This window comes from Numenius arquata, chromosome 17 (assembly GCF_964106895.1).
Source record: "Numenius arquata chromosome 17, bNumArq3.hap1.1, whole genome shotgun sequence".
NCBI lineage: Eukaryota > Metazoa > Chordata > Aves > Charadriiformes > Scolopacidae > Numenius > Numenius arquata.
Window position 1 is genome coordinate 2557283 of NC_133592.1, and position 18284 is coordinate 2575566.

The 18284-nt window shown below is 55.2% G+C and overlaps 1 protein-coding gene across 1 annotated transcript in view; it reads right to left on the reverse strand.

The window, feature by feature from the left end:
• Positions 1 to 18284, reverse strand: part of SLC39A11 (solute carrier family 39 member 11) — a 95224-nt gene that overhangs the window by 23821 nt on the left and 53119 nt on the right. Inside the window, exon 5 of the mRNA XM_074159941.1 lies at positions 16335 to 16505. Coding sequence (XP_074016042.1) covers positions 16335 to 16505 — 171 coding nt within the window. The remainder of the gene's footprint in view (positions 1 to 16334; positions 16506 to 18284) is intronic.

An 18284-nucleotide genomic window follows, 5' to 3' on the forward strand; every position in this document is an offset into this window, starting at 1 on the left:
CACCCCCCCCCAGCTGAAATGCCGTTTTAATAAAGAGCAATAGCAGTGCAAAACACCAAAGTCTGCTCAAAAGGATCCTGGGGGGGGGGATAAAACTCTCTGCAGAGAAGCCACCCCTGCAAGGTGCAGATGACCGGGTGCCACAGGGGGGTTGCAGAAGAACCAAACCCCGACTTCCCCCATCGAGTCCCCGGGAGCTGAGCTAAGCCAGGACTGGGCTCCCCGCAATGACCCCCCCCCAGATTCTGGTCTCCCCGTGCCCAAATCCCAGCCCAGCACCTGAACAGACGGTCTCCAAAGCAGAAAGAAACCCAAACTCCACGAAAAAATTCTCACCTTGCGGATTATTTTAGATTACAGCTAATCCCGTAATTTTAGATCGCGGTTATTCCCATAAACCCCAAAGAAAACCAGCCGAGGAGCACTCCCAGGAGAGCAACGGGGGTGGGAGACCTGGATTCCCCCCCCCGCCTCCTCCCTGCAGTTCCTCGGGAATAAACTGCTCCATCCTTCCCGCTCCCCTCCTGCCTTTGCTCAAACTTTTCTTTCCCTCCCACCACCACCACAGCTCCCTCATCCCTCCCAGAAACGAAATAATCTTATTTTCAGGAGGCAAAAAAAAAAACCCACCCACTTTTTCCCCCTTTGTTCATAATCCCCAATTTTGTTTTTGGTATCGCTCCCCTCCGAGCAAGGCCGGGGGGGAAAACCATTCCAAGAACAAAACCAAAACTGTTTGTGGAACTGGGTGGGTTTTACAGCCTTCAAAGGAGGCGATTACCCCGCCAGGGGACGGCAGGGACCATGCGGATGAGCATCCCAACAGGTTGAAAATGTCACCGGGAGCGTTTACCTGTGTGGCGGGAGGATAAGGGCGCAGAAGAAGAGGACCGTGCGTGTGTTTGTGGTCTTCTGAATTTCCAGTTGCCTTGGAAACGGAACCATAAAAAGCAGCACTAACTCGGATAATCACAGCATTTGCATCCTCGAGTCCAGGCTGAGCGTGGGGAACCGAAACACTCCCTGACTCCTCAGAGCCCTGACCCAAGGCTTGGGACGGAGAGAGGGGAAAAAGAACCGCGTACACGGCTACGGGACAAGGAGACTCCAGATTGTCCCTAAAACATCACGCCTGGGTGATAACTCCATCTAGAGAACCAGCCAAGGGAACCGAGGCACACACCAGCCCCAGGAGGGATCACGCTCTTGTGCAAAGCTCTTGTGCAAAGCGCTCCTCATTCCTGCCCCCCCCAACCCGGGAGCTGCGGAGTCTCAGGGGCAGGAGCAGAGCCGGGGGGGGGCTGCGATAGGGATGCTTCAAGGTCTCCTCTCCACAGGCGGGTAAGCAAACTCTGGAAGAAAACCTTTTTAAAGCCATTTAACAGCTGGGCTCCGTACGGCTCTGAGGATGTAACGAAATCCTGCACAAATGGGTCTGGCACCACTCTTCCCAAAGATTTCTTTCTAAGCAAGACTTGCCCAGAGAGCAAAAATTCAAAGGACAGAAGCGCTAATTTGTGTGAATAACCAAAATAGCTTTTGACAGAGGGGGAAAAAACCACACCGATCTCCCCGCTGCAGAGCAAGTCTCACGGAGTGAGAAACACAGCAGCACAATTACTGAAAGTACAAATCACACAGACGTGGAAACAAATTATAGGGAATTAAAATCAACAGATGGTGCGTAGTGAACTGCTTGTTTGGAAAGGGAGAAGCAGTGGAAGCTGCAGCCCGGTGGAGATGCTCACCAGCACGGAGAGGAGGAGGTGACACCACAGCCTCTGGCCACGGGCTTCTCCAGGTCCCCGCTTCCCACGAGAGGACACGAGAAATTCAACCAGGGCAAGTGCTGCACCTGGGGAGGAATAACCCCCTGCACCAGGACAGGTTGGGTGACCTGCTGGAGAGCAGCTCTGAAGAGAAAGACCTACGAGTCCTGGTGGCCAATGGCAAAAAGGCCAATGGCATCCTGGGGGGCATCAGGAAGAGTGTGGCCAGCAGGTGGAGGGAGGTCATCCTCCCCCTCTGCTCTGCCCTGGGGAGGCCCCAGCTGGAGCACTGGGACCAGTTCCGGGCTCCCCAGTTCAAGAAGGACAGGGAACTGCTGGAGAGGGTACAACAGAGGGCTACACAAAGATGATGAGGAGCCTGGAGCATCTCTCTTATGAGGAAAGGCTGAGGGACTTGGGGCTTTTTAGTCTGGAGAAGAGAAGGCTGAGGGGGGATCTGATCAACACCTATAAATACTTCAAGGGTGGGTGTCGGGAGGATGGGGCCAGTCTTTTTTCAGTGGTGCCCAGGGACAGGACAAGAGGAAATGGGCACAAACTTGAACGTAAGAAGTTCCATCTAAACATGAGGAGGAACGTCTTTGCTGTGAGGGTGGCAGAGCCCTGGAAGAGGCTGCCCAGAGAGGTGGTGGAGTCTCCTTCTCTGGAGACATTCCAAACCCACCTGGACACGTTCCTGTGCAACCTGCTCTGGGTGGACCTGCTTTGGCAGGGGGGTTGGACTGGATGATCTCCAGAGGTCCCTTCCAACCCCGTATCATTCTGTGATTCTGTGACACAAGAGCTGGGGCAAGACCAGTATGACCACCAGGCTGCTGACCCCGGAGCATCCCATGGGAACTCACAGCCAAGCGAGTCTGGTGTCACGCATGGTCCAGAAGCAGGAGGGACCCCAGCACATCCCACGGTCCCTGCTGAGCCTGGGGAAGCCTCGAATTCTACAGAGCAGACGCCGTGTGACGCACTCAGGCCATTGCTGAGATTGGTTCCGAATATTTCATTTAGAAAAGCCTGCCAAGATCACACAACAACGGCACCTCTTCAATAACGCAGGTTCAGCCCCTTTCAAAGAAGACGTCAAAGCCCAAACCGCCTCTGTTTTGTGGGAAATCAAGCAGAGAGACGGAGATTTCCATGGAAAACCAACAGAAAGAGCCTGCTGCCAGTTTGCCCACACTCACAGCCAGCTCAGCCCTCCGGCTGCAGCCCCTCTCTCAGGAGTTCTGCACGTACACAAATTATAAATAGCCCGAGTGGCTTCTTCAGGTGGAGAAAAGACACAAAAAGCAGAAAGGTTAATGTTTCTATGTCAACCCCTCAGAGATCCGCTGCGCTGAAGGCCCTGCAAATGGATGACTGGGACAGGAGGTCAGCGACGATGGGTGCGGGAGAGCAGATCTCTCACCCCCTGAAAGCTCAGGCATCAGCCTGAAAAATAACCAGCCCTGGGTGATTTCTGGTTCTATCAGCAGCAAAGGCAGAGAGGAGCACAGCCCCGGGAGACCCAGAGTGACTGAAGGATCTACGGTGGCCACCACCCTGTGGAGGGCAAGGCAAAAAGCCCCCCCAGCTTGGGATGTGAAAGAGGGTGGAAGGCACATCCCACAGGAAACCTTTCCACATCAGAGAGGGTTTTTCAGTGGCTGGAGCTGTCGTCAGCCCCTCCTGCAACCGGTGATGGAGCTGGGAGCACTGGTGGCCCCGCAGAACCCTGTTAGCTGGCGAGCTCGCATGGTGAAGGTGCCAGGCTGGGGTGTTAATTCGGCCTCTCTCTGCTGAGTTGCAGAACAAAGAAAGAAAAACACGAGCAATCTCAGCTTCTATTTAACCTAAACAAAGGGATTTCGCCTCTCTCGGGCTTCCTTGGCTTTACAATTCAAGACGCTTTATCCTGATAAGGCATTACCCAGGGATCAGACTAATCCTGCGCCAACTTCGGGATCAGCTGCAAACCTCTCCCTCGGCAGCGCTCCCGGCACGGGCATGCTTTCCTCTCTGCTTGTTTTCTGAGAAAAGAGGGAAAAAAAGCTTCAAAACCTCCACCTGCAAAGCGATAACGGTGCTGGAGGGCCACTGCCGAGACTCCTGTATTAATGCTGGGGGGATTACACAGCAGCGCGGGGGGGGTGGGTGGGAGGGGAAGCATTAGCAATCAGGTCATTAAAGGTCATTAATAAAGAGGGCTCCAGCCAGCCCGGACTCGCTGCTCAGGTAACACGGATGCTGCTGTGTATGACCAGAGGACCCCAGCACATCCCACGGGAGTTTGGGAGAGGAAACTCCCAAACTACGCTGAAGTTGGGAAACTAAAGGAGACTGAACTCACCCGGGAAGCTGCTCGGTTTTCCCTGGTTTGAAATCTGGGTTTGTCCACTTTCCCCGGTCCGAAATCGCCTCCTGCCGCTGCCCACCAGCACTGAACGCTGTTTCTTTGCTCTAGTGCTCTCCATATATCTATTTTCCGAGAAGCCCCGGCTCCAGCCCTGCCCGGAGCGGTCGATTCCAGGCTCACACAGCGGGGCCTGTCCCCCTCGGCAAATGCCACACGAGCCTTAAATTCAAAGGATCAACTTGCAAGTGGAACGGCTGATCCCCATCCCATCAAACCTCTCCCTTATCACCCCCTGCCCGAGTCGGCAAGAGCTTGGCAAGCTGAAAGAACCGGGGGGAAATTAAGCAGGCTGTGATTTTTAAATCCTATTCAGGGCGGCTTATGCAGCCAGGGCAGGGATCCCAGCCCTCCGCTCTCCCGTCTCCATCAGCAGCCAGAGAAACCTTCCTGAAAATCCAAGCTCCGGGTTTCCCGGGACTCGTCGAGCTCCTGCCCTCGCCAGCTCCGTTTTCCAGCATGAAATGAGCTCCGCAGCCACCGCGGGAAGCCACTCGTAATCCTCGGGAGAAAGGCTGTTCACAAACACAACTGGGAATAAAAGCCCTTCAGATTCCTTAGAAATCCCTACGAGTAAAGAGCGAGCATCACCCACAGGGCCTCGATAAACGACAGAGGGGAGCACGTTACCCCCAGCTATTGTGCTACTTTTATAAGCCATAAAGAGCAAGACGGGAGGCAGTGGACAGAGAACAGTATCCTACGGGAATGTTATAATTAAAAAAAAAGAATCCACTAAACAACATTCACTTTTCTCTCCAAATCAGTTTGTCATCACCTCGGCAGGATTTCAGGAATAAAGAAAACGAGGTGGCAGCATCCCCGAGCTTGTCACTACCCGTCGCCCACCCAGGGGTGTCTTTGCCTTAAAAATTGGAAGGGGAACTCCCCCTGGGGACGCAGCTCGGCTCCCCTGGGCAGGGGAGGAAGAGGAGGAGGAAGAGGAGGAGGAGGATCTGTGGTGACAATAAAACAAGCAGCAACTCACAGATCCCACAGTCTGAGCGGAGGCAAAAACCTTGGGCTTGGAGGGAGGGTGAAGATTTAGAGGAAAAAGAAGGTTTGTAAATAACTTCTACCAAACCAGTAACACCACGGCGCTGCCGCCGGGGCCGTGGGATTGCTGGGGCAGATAAGGAGAGCAGGGCTCAGCGGAGGCTCGTGCCCGCAGAGCTTTGAAAGAAATGGCAAGAATTATGGATTTAACAGCAGTAAATGCCTTTCTCTGCGAGCGGAGGGAAGAGCCTGCGATGCTGAGAGCGCCCTTTGCATGAGGGCGCCCACCCCGTGCGACACAGGACCATAAAATCACCCCCTGGTTAAATGAAGCAACGTTGTTGGGCTCATAAAGGGCTGCCCAAACCCTTCTCCTTGGTAACACCAAGCGTTGTGACAGCTTCACGTCCCTCAGTGCTTCACACCCCCCCGTGTCCGGCAGCACCCCCAGCTCCGGCAGCTCCCATTATCGGAGCCGGGAGCAACACCTTCCCCTCCTGCGAGGATTCCCGAAGCTAATTCTCCAGGGTCAGCAAATGAACAGGCTTCCTTGAGGAAGGTACGACGGATGCCAACGTGTCATCAATTATTCATCCCGCTCTTTGAAGAACTATTAAGTTCCTAGTGGGAAATTAATCCTGCTATAATGAGGTTTGTATTTCGATGAGAGTTTAAGCATGTCCCTGTCGCCACTATTCAAACTCGAAGGTTTTTCCCCCAAGATTGACTTCCAGTTCCCCTGTAGGTAACATCATTTTGCCATTACTGCGCAGGAAAGCGCAGAGATTGCCAGATTTCAGTGATTTTCAGGTTTCTAGGCATCCACCATTATGAGAGTAGCAAGCAGGAGGTTAAGGTCATTTTACAAAGACTTTTTTTCCCTTTTTTAACTTAACCACGCCAGAAAGCTGCATGTCCTCAAACCAGGACACGGTGGCTCTCGCTTAGCCACCACCCACACACACACAGGGCAGGACGTCCCACCAGTATGTCCCACCGGCTCCCATCCCACCAGTTTCTCTCCCGGTAAGTGGTGTTTCCCCCAAAGCCCCAGATGCCCTCGCAGGCTCCTCGGGCACAAGACCAGGAATGCCACCCCTCCCTGAAAGCCCCCAGCCCCAATTCCCTCAAAGGTGGTAAGAAGAAAGGTGGCCCATGAATCACTCCATCACCACATGTGGGGTTTTCCATCCCTGTCCAACACACCTTCATCTCCTGGTCAAACACGGCACCCATCACAGCTGCCCTGCTAATTAATGACAACAAACCAAGCCAGGGTTTATTATAAAAGATTGCTGCTCATTAGAGTCTGGCTTCGATTCAGCTCCCCCAGGTGGGACACAGCTCCCCGGGCTCAGACAGGTCCAGGACGGTGGGGTAGAACCGTGGAGAAGTCCTTGTCCTCCAAAGGTGGGGGTGAAGAGGGTCTGGGGAGCAGCAGCGGGTCATGGCGTGGATGGAGCGAACACCCAGGAGTCCCTCGAGATGTACACTGTCACGGATCATCATCATGCTTGACCTGAAGGCAGCCCTTCAGCCACTTCTCTTGGAGATCCCAACGCCAACAGGAGCCGTGACAAAGTCACATCGGCCAAGCAGGATTTCGACTTGCCTTTACGCCGTCTCCGCAGCCAAGCAGAAGCCGCCAGCTAACGAGGCCAGATCACTCCTAATTATTACCTTGACCAAAAAGCCTTCCAGCAGAACGCACGCCTTCCAGGCGAAATTTAAATGATTAATTTGCAGTTTACAGTGGCACAGTATTATCGGTTGCGGGATGAATTATTCACTCGTCCCCTCTCCTCCCCCGGGGCTCCCGAGGAACGAGAGCTTTTGTTTGAGGGACGTATGGTGGGACGTGGGACGTGGCCCCGTCCCCCCTTCCCCTGCGGATTCGCAGCTCCCATCCCGACCCTGCCAACAGACGGTGACAGGACGGGGAAAAACAAAACCCGAGGCACCAGCTGGATTAATCTGCTCAGACAAAGCAGTCCTGGGCAATCATCATTCTCTCGACTCTGTGCAACCACGGGCAGAGCCCAGACGCCCCCGGGATCCTGCCCAGCAGAGCCCCATCGCGCCGCCCCTCCAAAATGCTGGCTGTGAAAAAAGCAATAGGAGAAATAAACCCGTTTTGGTGCTATTTTACACCACACCAGCCCGGGAGGGAGCAGACAACCGGGCACGTCGTGCAGAGCTGCTGGCTCCGGCACCTAATCCCCTGCTCACGGGGGGAGGAAAAAAAAAGGTGTGTGGGAGGAAAACCCGATAAAGGTTTTTAGGAAAGCGCAGTCAAGCCAGGCAGCTTGAAAATGGAGAGAAATTGCTTTTCTGGGGAGGGAACTGCAGGCAAACCGCCACAGACCCGCTTCAGCATCGCTCAGCTCCTCTCCCCGCTCCAGGGACGGCTCTAGAACCGACTCGGGAGTTTATTCATTAGAGCCATTAATAAAGCACCGATGCAGCAGCGGCTCGGGCCGCTGAAAGAAGCTGAAAAGAAGGTAAAATATCTCAAAAGCTCTTGACGTGCCCAGACAGCTCAACTCCACCACTTCGATTTCGAAAGCTAAAAACAAAATCCCAAGTTTTCCAGGGATTCGCGGATGGGTCCCATCAAGGTTATGCGAGCGGCGATGACAAACAAGCAGCAGCCGATGACAGGGACGGGGCAGCATCATCTGGAAAAGCAAACAGCCCAAATCCCCTGCTCGATGGTGCGTAACAGCAGAGCCGACACGAAGAAAGCCAGACCATATCGCTGTGTGCAACACCATGGAGTTAAAATGCCATTAAAAGGGGATTTTAAGCCCATATGCCTTATCCTGGGGGGGTCCCAGGCAATTTCCCAGGTGTTTGGTCTGAAAAAAGCCTCCAGAATTGGGCATTTCCAGCAGTGAACCCACCCCCTGCCCCGTGTGCCACCAGCCGAGCCGGAGGGGTTGGCTTGGGTTGGAAAGAAGGGGACCAGCGACCCCAAACTGCTCAGAGCAAAGCCGGTAGGATGTGACACAAGGTGACTCTGGGTGACTCACGGACACGGATACAGGGAAAAACCAGCCCAAGAGAAGCTCCTGGCCTTGCTCGAGGGTTTGTGTCCATTAAACAAGGTGGAATTTGGGTAGAACAAGGCAATTCTCCTAATGTCACCTCCTGGGTTTACTCTGGAGGAGCCAGACCACCTACATCCCACCCTGAGCCACTTTTCTGCCCCTTTCACCAAAGCACAATGTGGAGCAAATCCTCATCTTGATCCCTCGAGCTGCAATGGATAAACAGGAGCCGACGAGGCCACTGCTCCCACCAGAGGCACCGCATTTTAAAGAATTAAAGTAACCGCCCAACATCCCAAAGCTCCTTCATCACGGAAAAGCTTCCCCGGAAGAAGAAAACTCTTTCGCAAAATAACAAACCAGAAGTCGCCTAAAAGCAGGGCCTGACCCCTGCTGGAAACGGGCTCTCCCTGTTCCCCCACGACCCGAATCCAGCAGGGATATTTAATGTTTCATTTCTAGCACGCACAGGATTTCTCAGGCCACTGCTCAGCGATGATTAATGCAAGAGATCGGTGAGATCTGATGGAGACAAGAAAGAAAAGGAGCTTCCACGTGCATATTTCAGTGGGCTTTCGTTCCAGCTGGTGAAAATACTGTATTTAATTGGCTTTTGTCACCTTTGTGGCTGTTACCGCTTACGAAACACCGACCATCGACTCACAAACGATGCCGCAGAGATAAACGGACATTATCAGTTCTCCGCCGGCTTTCCAGGTGTCTGCCTACAAATGAGTTTTTGAAAGATGAGCTGCCGCCAGCGGGGCGTTAGAGACCCCACGAGTTCGTCCTGCTTCTCACGGTGCCAGCGTGACGGGCCGTGACCCCCCCGGGGGGCTGCAGAGGAAAACTGCCCAACCGTGCCCACCTAATCCATGAAATCACACCCACCTCAGGCACCGTTTCCCGAGGTGCCCTGAACCCAAAGCCCAGGAGGAGCCAGGGGAAGCCCCGAGGGAGCTGAGCCGGTGGCCACGGAGCCGAAAGCAGCCCACAGCCCCGGGGGCAAGGGACCTTCCCATCCCCGGCTGTGCCACAGCAGAGGGGCACCCACACTTTGGGTGCACACCGAGGACAGGGAAACGGCGATACACGGCGTGCACAGGAAAGCCCTGTTGGGCTGACGCAGTGGGGGGGTTTCTTTTTAGCCCCCACCTTTTCAGGTGCTGGTTTTTGCTGGTGGCACCTTCCCTCGAGCGGGGGAGCGGGGCAGAGCCGTCCCACAGCTGCCGAGAGCATCGCCCGCATCCTTTACCCAGCGCCGGTACCTCTCCCGGCCACCTCCCCGCGCTTCCCACCCCCTCACACAGCAGCTTGACGACTTTGAGCCGGTCGTTTCACTCCACCAAAGTGCTTAATAGATGAAAATGTCAAAATATGTGCTGTCGAGGCGACAATTAATGGGAGGTTTGACGAAAGGTTAAAGCAACCTTTCCCACAGCTCCTCCCCATCCCACATGAGTCACCGCCTCGCCAAGCGCCCCGGTTGGCATCGAACACCCAGCGCCGTCCTCGGGGGCTGCCTCTGACCTCTCTCCTCTCCTCTTCACCCCCCCGTCCCCCCCGGCAGCTCACAGGGCCATCACATCGCAGTACCATCCCCAGCAACAAGCCCTCGCTCCCTGACACCTCCGTGCCCCCCGGGGGCCCTCTGGAAATGGAAGAGGAGACGCGACGGGCAGCAGCCTGGGAAAGCCACGGCCCGGGCTGGTTTTTCTTTCCCCGGAGGTGAAAAACGCTGTGAAAAATTCAGGACTGTTCAAAACGTGCATCTTTCCATCCTCGTGAGCGCGGGGTCCCAGGGCCAGCGCTCTCCTCGCCCCCCCCCCCGGACCTTCGGCACCACTTCAACCCCATCAAATCACTGCACGACGTGCTCAGCCCGCACCCGGACACCTTCCCTCACCCACATCTTCCTTCTCACCCTCTTCTCTGAAACGCAAGCTGCAGAGAGGTTCTTCTCCTCCTTTTTCTTACTAAAAATAGCACCTTTCAGGAGAAATCAAAGGGGCTCCGAGAGCGCCCAAGAATAACCATTAACGGCAACGCAACCAGCAGAGGCGACAGGGGAAGGAGCCCGGCTGTAATTTCAGAAAAAAAGGCATCGCAGAGACGAGACACAGATTAATCGCCTCCCGCTCCCACGCTCTGCCGAACCCCGGTGGGTACCAAACGCGTATGAAAGTCAACAGTTGTAAAATAGGCTCGGTCTTAATAGACACCCCCCCCCCCAAAAAAAAAAAAAGCCCTCATCGTTCAAAGTGAATGTTACCAGCCTTTAATAGATCTCTGAGAATATTCATATAAATAATCGCTTTTCTTTATAATTGAGATGCAATCTCCCACTCGCTGGCCCAGCCCTCTCTCGGGAGGCTGAGTACATGGGAGCACCTGTCCCCAGGGAATGAATTCAATCAATTTTTTGCTAATGACAGAGGAACCAGCCTGGAAATCACCCCCTCCCGAGGAAGACCAGTCTGACAGCACAGCACGCAACCCCTGCAGCCACCCAAAAACCCCTCGCTCCATACCCACCCCCTCGGCAGCAGGAATTCTGTTTACATCCTCGGATTCACCACCATCTGAGGACCAGCTTCACCACGGAAACCACCAGCCCTGGCTCAGGTCTGATGGAGAAGCTCTGGCTGAACCTGGGCCACCTTGGTTTAAGGTTTAAAAAGCTACATCTCCAGCATCCCCACGTCACAACAGCATCCCCACTGTCACAACAGCATCCCCACTGTCACAACAGCATCCCCACGCAGCGCTACAGGCTTGGGGCAGAGTGGCTGGAGCTGCCTGGCAGAAAAGGACCTGAGGGTGTTGGTCAATTAATTCTCAGCTGAACACGAGCCAACAGTGTGCCCAGGTGGCCAAGGTGGCCAACAGCATCCTGGCCTGTATCAGGAACAGTGTGGTGAGTAGGACTTGGGAGGTGATGGTCCCCCTGTACTGGGCACTGGTGAGGCCCCACCTCGAGGGCTGTGTCCAGTTTTGGGCCCCTCACCACAAAAAAGACATTGAGGGGCTGGAGCGTGTCCAGAGAAGGGCAACGGAGCTGGTGAGGGGTCTGGAGCACAAGTCTTGTGAGGAGCGGCTGAGGGAGCTGGGGGTGTTCAGCCTGGAGAAAAGGAGGCTGAGGGGAGACCTTCTCGCTCTCTACAACTCCCTGAAAGGAGGGGGTAGCCAGGGGGGGTCGGTCTCTTCTCCCAAGGAACGGGCGATGGGACAAGAGGAAACGGCCTCAAGTTGCACCAGGGGAGGTTCAGATTGGATATTAGGAAAAAGTTTTACACAGAAAGGGTTCTTAAGCCTTGGAATGGGCTGCCCAGGGAAGTGGTTGAGGCACCATCCCTGGAGGTATTTAAAAAACAGGTTGACATAGTGCTTAGAGACATGGGTTAGTGATGGGTTTTATCAGTCAGGTTGATGGTTGGACTAGAGGATCTTAAAGGTCTTTTCCAACCCAGACAATTCCATGATTCTATCCCACCTTGCACCTGCCAGCAGAGTGTGTCCAACCTGGACCTGGCCACTGTCACGCAGCGGTGAGACACCACCACGTGCAGGGAGCTCACCTGGGAGATGTCAAACCACCCCAGGGTTTAGGTACAAACCTCACCGTGAAGCTGCCTCCTCACCAGTGGGGAAATACCCTTTCGTTTTGGGCACAGGCAGATGCCCATCGCCCACCCCTGGCCCTCAACGAGCAGGGGACATTGCTGCCACCTTGCACCATGACCCAGTGGCTCTGGTCACGTCGCTGCCGTGTCCTGTTTGCTCCCTGCCAGACACCTCTGCTTAACGGTGACACTTGAGGCAGAAACGTCGCAGAGATCGAATCGGGAGCGAAAACACAGAGCGATGGGACTGAATACAGAAAAGCAAGATATTTTCTTGCAGGGCTGGAGCAGACGGGATGGCTCCGGCTCCGTGTGCCGGGCTCCGGGGCTGCCTTGCTCTGCCCACCACATCCCAATGGAAAAGGAAAATTCAGGTTTCCATGGTAACGTGAGGGTGGCTGGAAGCATCACCTCGTGTCTGCCGGCAACTGGCCCCGGCATCAGCCCCGCTGCCTCCCCCGGGACCAAGCAGAGGAGGGTGCACCGGTTGGGATGCTGCCGGGGTGACGGAGGGATGTGGCACTGCGGTCCCCACAGCGAGGCGGATCCCAGCCAGATACCTGCCACCGTTTGAGTGGTTTCTGTGGGAGAAACCACCATTTCCCAACTGCCGGAGGAAAGCAAGGCCGGGCATCGCCACAACCCGACAGAGGAAATATCTGCAGCTCCTTCCCCATCTCCACCACCACGTACAGACACCCGCCGGGAAATTTAAGCCACCGAGTGTCCCAGGGAGAGCCCCGGGGCATGGAGATGGTTGCAGGACACAGCCTTGGTCCTCTCCTCCATCTCACCCATAGCGGTATGAGCATTAGGGGCAGGGATGCAGGCTCCGCAGCATCTCCATGCTGGAGGAACCCCCTGATCTCACACCACCATGGCCCAGCTCAGAGCAGGGCAGAGCCCTCCAGGACCTCCCCGTGGACCCACGGCCCCACCAGCTCCATCCCACCGGGGCTCTCCTCTTCCTCCTCCTCCTCTTCCTCCCTTCAAAAGGAGCACAGAGAAAGGTGGTTCAACTCACACCTCGCTAATTGTTATTTGTGATACACCAGTAACATTTTAATTAATCTGAAGTCTTCGGCATAACAGCCACCCAAGGTACAAAGATAAACCAGAATAAACAGGGCTTGATTAAATACATAATTAATGTTCCACTAAACTCGGCATATATGAATATTAATTAGCAGGAACAGTCTGCAGTTTGGCATCTCCTGTCATTATCAATTTATTCTTTACATTGCCAGCCCCAGCTTTGGAACAAATTAACAAACCTTTCGGTTGCTGGCAGAGCCCACTAAATGCAAACCGAAAGCGAGAGGCTGAGCTTTACATTCAATTATCTCACCCACACATTAACCAGCTTCCAGCACGTTTGCCTCAAACCAAAGACAGACGCATTGCCAAGACCAAAACATCCCTAAATGGGGCTCAAAGTAAATAGAACTGTTCTCCGCTGGCAATAAAACAGGCTCCTTCCCCACCGGTGGAGGAGAAAAATAGGGCCAGATCTGGTCCTTGCGAGGGTTTTAACCATGGGAAGGAGGGACTTGGTAGAGCTTGGGCTCAATCCCAGGTTTCAAAGGAGCAAGACCCATCAGAGACACTTGGGCAGACCAGGGGTCCAGCGAGGGGAGCGTGGACAGGAGCAGTCCCCTCCTGCTGCATCCTCCTCCCTGCATCCCCCCAAGCATCACATCCTCCCCGAGGCACGTGAGGTATTATGAAGTTTTATGAAGACAAGGGGAGGACAGAAAACCCTCGGAACCACCTGGACAACCTCCAATGACGTGCTCCCCCCTCTGATGACGTGCTCCATCCTTCAATGACGTGCTCCCCACAAGCACGTTGGGATCGCAGGGAAGCGGAGCGAGCCCCAGACACAGCACCAGAGCCACGTGCTGCCGCCGAAGCGAGTCCTGAACCATTTTGCAAGCCCAGGGGCCATCCGAGCAGGTAGCCCACATCTGGGAGCCATCTGAGGGTGCCGAGCATCCCCAGCTTCCCGGCTCGGCACCCCCCGCCTCCTCCCTCCCTCCCACCCCACACGCTCACCGAGGTGTCATTACGCCGCCGGAGCCTGCGCTAATTATAGTTGTCAGCTTTTCCACCAGCGGGGACGCTAATTGAGGTAGAGCATTACAGTGTTTCCAAACCCCGCGCCGCAGGCAGGGGCTGCGGGGAAGGAGAAGCCAAAGCAAACCCCCGTCCTGCTGCTCCAGAGAGACCACATCTGCCTCTACATCCGTGAAGGACCGGAGACCTCAGGAATGAGCACACGGGGCACGAGCTCCCGTTTTAATCACCGTCTGAATCATTTATCAGGGTGAAACGGGTGCCGGCATCCTGTCACCTGCGGGCAGGGTGACAAGGAGCGTGATGGCAGACGCGGGCCGGAGTCCAACCTCTGTGACTTGAAACCTCTGGATGACGTTGGGCACATCCCCGTTGGCAGGAGGACGTCGGTGCAGGGCTTTGCCACCCGTGAGTGGCCCCACCGAGCAGAGACAGCCACTGTCACCCACCCAGCGCTGCTGGAAAGGGACGCGCCAGCTGGAAAAGAGCAGGAGGGGGACTTTGGGGACAGGGCTTGGCAAGGACAGACACCCCACTGCCACCCAGAGACCCCGCTGAGCTGAGCCACCCGCAGGCCACCGCTCGCACACCTCCTCTGGATATTAAACTTTAATATTGTGACCTTTAAGATGCAAGAGGGAATTTCTGAGCCTCCGTAGCCATCCCAGGGTGGCTTTGAGCTCCTGCAGGAGCTGGGAAAGGTTAGACGGGCGTCTCGGCGGCACCCGGGGCTGTGTCACCATTAACCTATTGCTGCGGGTGACGCTTTGTTCACTCCTCTACAAAACCTCCTTTCTTTTTTTTCCCAGTGACAGAGACAGGAATCCCCAGCCACCGCGGCCGCACACACCACCCGGCTCTTCACCCCCGCTCCCTGACACTTCATTTGAAGGATGAAATCCAATTACCGTTTGCTCGGCCCAAACCTTTCCCTTTCTTTTTTTTTTAGTGCATGTGGCTAATTTAAAGCTCCCTGTGTGCCTCGTCTGCCCGGCATCCGCCTCCCCCGGCAATACACGGAGCTCAGCTAAGGCATCTGAGTTATACATTAATAATTAAAAACAAAAAAAGGGATGCAAAGAGGAAAATCCATGGGAGCAGGAGCACCCAAGGGCACTGGGAGCCAATGTCTGGCTGGAATGAAGCAATTACTGCCCCAGCAGTAATTGCTGGACGGGAGGGTGGCTCCCAAAGGCTCGAGAAGAGTTGTGTGTTGGCTTTGATTTTCTCCTGCCCTTCAATCCCGGGGTGTCCTTGGAAGGGCAGAAACACGGGCTCTGCCATTACCGACCCGTCATGGAGCCTTCTCACCCGGGAAGCCCCACCAGGGATGGAATTTAAGCTGGGTGCCCTGGCAAAGGATAAAAGTTGCTCTGGAAATGGAAAAGCGCACCTGAGGCCCCGAGGCAGCTCCCCCTCCCCAGCTCTGAGGGTTAACACGAGCCCTCTCAGGGCTGACAGTAGCCACCTCCTCAGCCAACAAGCCACGCGTTCAGCCCAGCTCGGAAACCACGGCTCATCCAAAGGCTCTCATCGTTTTTCGCCAAGTTTATGACCCAAATTATGCAGAAAAACCTTTTCCTATTCTCCCTGCACCCCCCATCCAGGCTACAACCTGAGAGAGGCAGAGACTGAGCGGAGAAGGAAAAAAAGGGGAGGGGAAGGAGAAGAGGAGGAGGGAGAGGAGAAGGAAACCAGGGAAGCGAGCGATAGAAGAGGTTGCCTTCTATCACTTTCAACAGCACCAAGAATTGCAAAGCAGCTGAGTGTCCTCAGCTGTTACAAATCTCTCTCATCTTTTTTTTTTTTTTTAATCACAGCTTTTTCTATCCAAAAAAAAAAAAAAAAAAAAAAGCCCAGCCCCTGGCAGGACATGGCTCTTCCCGACTCCGGCCTCTGCAGTTTTCCATCTACTGGCAAACTCCGTCCCTTGAATACGAAAACCCCAACTGTACGTGCTCCCGCAGAGCGGCAGCGCTTTAAAATGCATCTCTTGCTGGCACATAGAGCAGAAAAGAAATGAAGAGAGACCAGAATTTGTTGTCTTTACAGTGTCATCTCCCTCAGTATCCTCCCAGCTCCACAATTTTCGCCCACGCCAGGCTGGCAAGAGCGAGGGGGCTGCAGATGTTGAGGATGCAGCAACAAGCCCGAGCCCACGGGCTCCCCCCCGAGCCCCCACCTTGCAGGATGTTTTGCTGCCCAAACCTTCCAGGGCTCAGCCCCACCGAGGGAGGGAGATTGGACGTGATAAATCTTGCCAAAAGGCAACCGGGCACCTGCTCGGCGAGTGCCATCCGGCAAGAAAAGGGAGGGAGAGAAGGTGGGAGCCCTGGGTGATCTCCCCAGGACGGCACTGGGAAGGGGCTGCCCCTGAACTGGGATGGATGGACGGACGGACAGGACTCACCTGGGATGTTGTGGATGGTTATAGCGAGGATCATCAGCATAATCCGCCTCCAGCTGCTGCTGCCGGCGGTCGGGGCACCGTCCCTGGCCGTGGGGAACGCCGGGGGGGTGTCTGGCAGGGTGACCCCCACACCCTTCCTCCTCTGATAGGGCTCCCCGTTCTCACCTTTGTCTGCGGGTACAAAAAACAGCCGGGTCAGGCGAGAGGGAGACAGACAGACGGACAAGCTGGGCATCTCCTGCCTCCCCTCCCAAAAGGAAAAAGCAGAGAGAAGGAAAAACCACTGACCAAAGCAGGGCTGAAGGTGTGTTGGCCCCCCCTCCCCTTCGTTTCAGGTAAGGGCAGGGGGGTTCTCCCCACGCAGAGAGGGGAGACTCCCACTCAGGGAGACCCTGAGGCAAAGGAGAACTTCATCCTCTGCTTCCTCCTCCTCCAGGGACCCACTCCCAGCCCCAAAGAGTTCCACAGCATCACTCCCAGGCTCACCCCCCACCCTGAAGCCCCAGATCTGGCCGGGACAAGCTCTGGGGCCGGTGGCTGATGAGGATGAGGAGGACAGAGCCGACAGGCAGCAGCCACAGGGTCCTACAACGAGATTGTCCCCCCCTCCACCAACCCCCAACCCGACAGCTCTGCAGTTCCGGTGCCTTCGCCGATGAAGGAAAACCCTGCAAGAAGGAAAACCCTACAAAATATTTCATTTTGATTTCACCCCGGTCACAAACCGACTGCGCTGAGCTCTATTTAGCGACTATTTGTTCCGCTACCAAAAGATTTGCCGCTGCCGCTTGCTAAGACATCCCCCGAGAACCCCAGGCCCTCCCGGCCCCCTGCTCCCAGCCAGGACCAGTACTACCAACTCTATTTCCACCAGTTATTTAAAAACACACCACCGAAACCCAAGCCCCAGTTTGGGCTGGGAAGGGTGGCAGGAGCACCAGGCAGCACCGTAATAAAACCGCCACGCGCCGAGCCCCTCACTGTCCACCTTCAGTGCGAAAAGAAGGGAAGCCAAGAATCGAGGAGCACAAATTCCTCCCCAACAGCTCCGTGCTAGAGAAGGTTTGACATTTAGACGGTATAATTCCCCCTCTGGATTTACAGAATTCTCTTTCCTCTCCCTTGACCTACCCACCCCGAGGGTTGTGTTTTCCCCGCAGACACAGTGCAAGGAGCCGTCTGGAAGCGTTTTGACCGAGGGCCAGCGGCGTTTGGAGGCAGGACGATGCCCGGCCGTCCCTCAGCCTGCGCTTCCAGCGCCAATTAACAACCTCGGCGTTAAGTGGCCTCGTGTAAATTGACACAAGGGGTCACCTCGGGAAAGCCAGCGACGCTCCACGCTTTCTCCCATCTGCAAGGCACCAACGGACACGGTCTCTCACGGCATCCTCATAGGTGAGCCTTAGGAAGTGTGGATTAGAGGAATGGACAGCGAGGTGGATTGAAAACTGGCCGAAAGACAGAGCTCAGAGGGTTGTGATTGGGGGCACAGAATCTAGGTGGAGGTCTCTAACAAGTGGAGTCCCCCAGGGGTCAGTACTGGGTCCAGCCCTTTTCAATATATTCATCAATGACCTGGATGAAGGGATGGGATGTACCCTCAGCAAGTTTGGTGACGATACAAAACCGGGAGGGGTGGCTGACACAGCAGAAGGCTGTGCTGCAAGACACAAGACAGGCTGGAGGGCTGGGCAGAGAGGAACCTGATGTACTTCAGTAAAGGCAAGTGTAGGGTGCTGCACCTGAGGAGAAATAACCCCCTGCACCAGGACAGGTTGGGGGTGACCTGCTGGAGAGCAGCTCTGAAGAGAAAGACCTACGAGTCCTGGTGGACAACAGGATGACCATGAGCCAGCAATGTGCCCTGGTGGCCAAGAAGGCCAATGGCATCCTGGGGGGCATCAGGAAGAGTGTGACCAGCAGGTGGAGGGAGGTCATCCTACCCCTCTG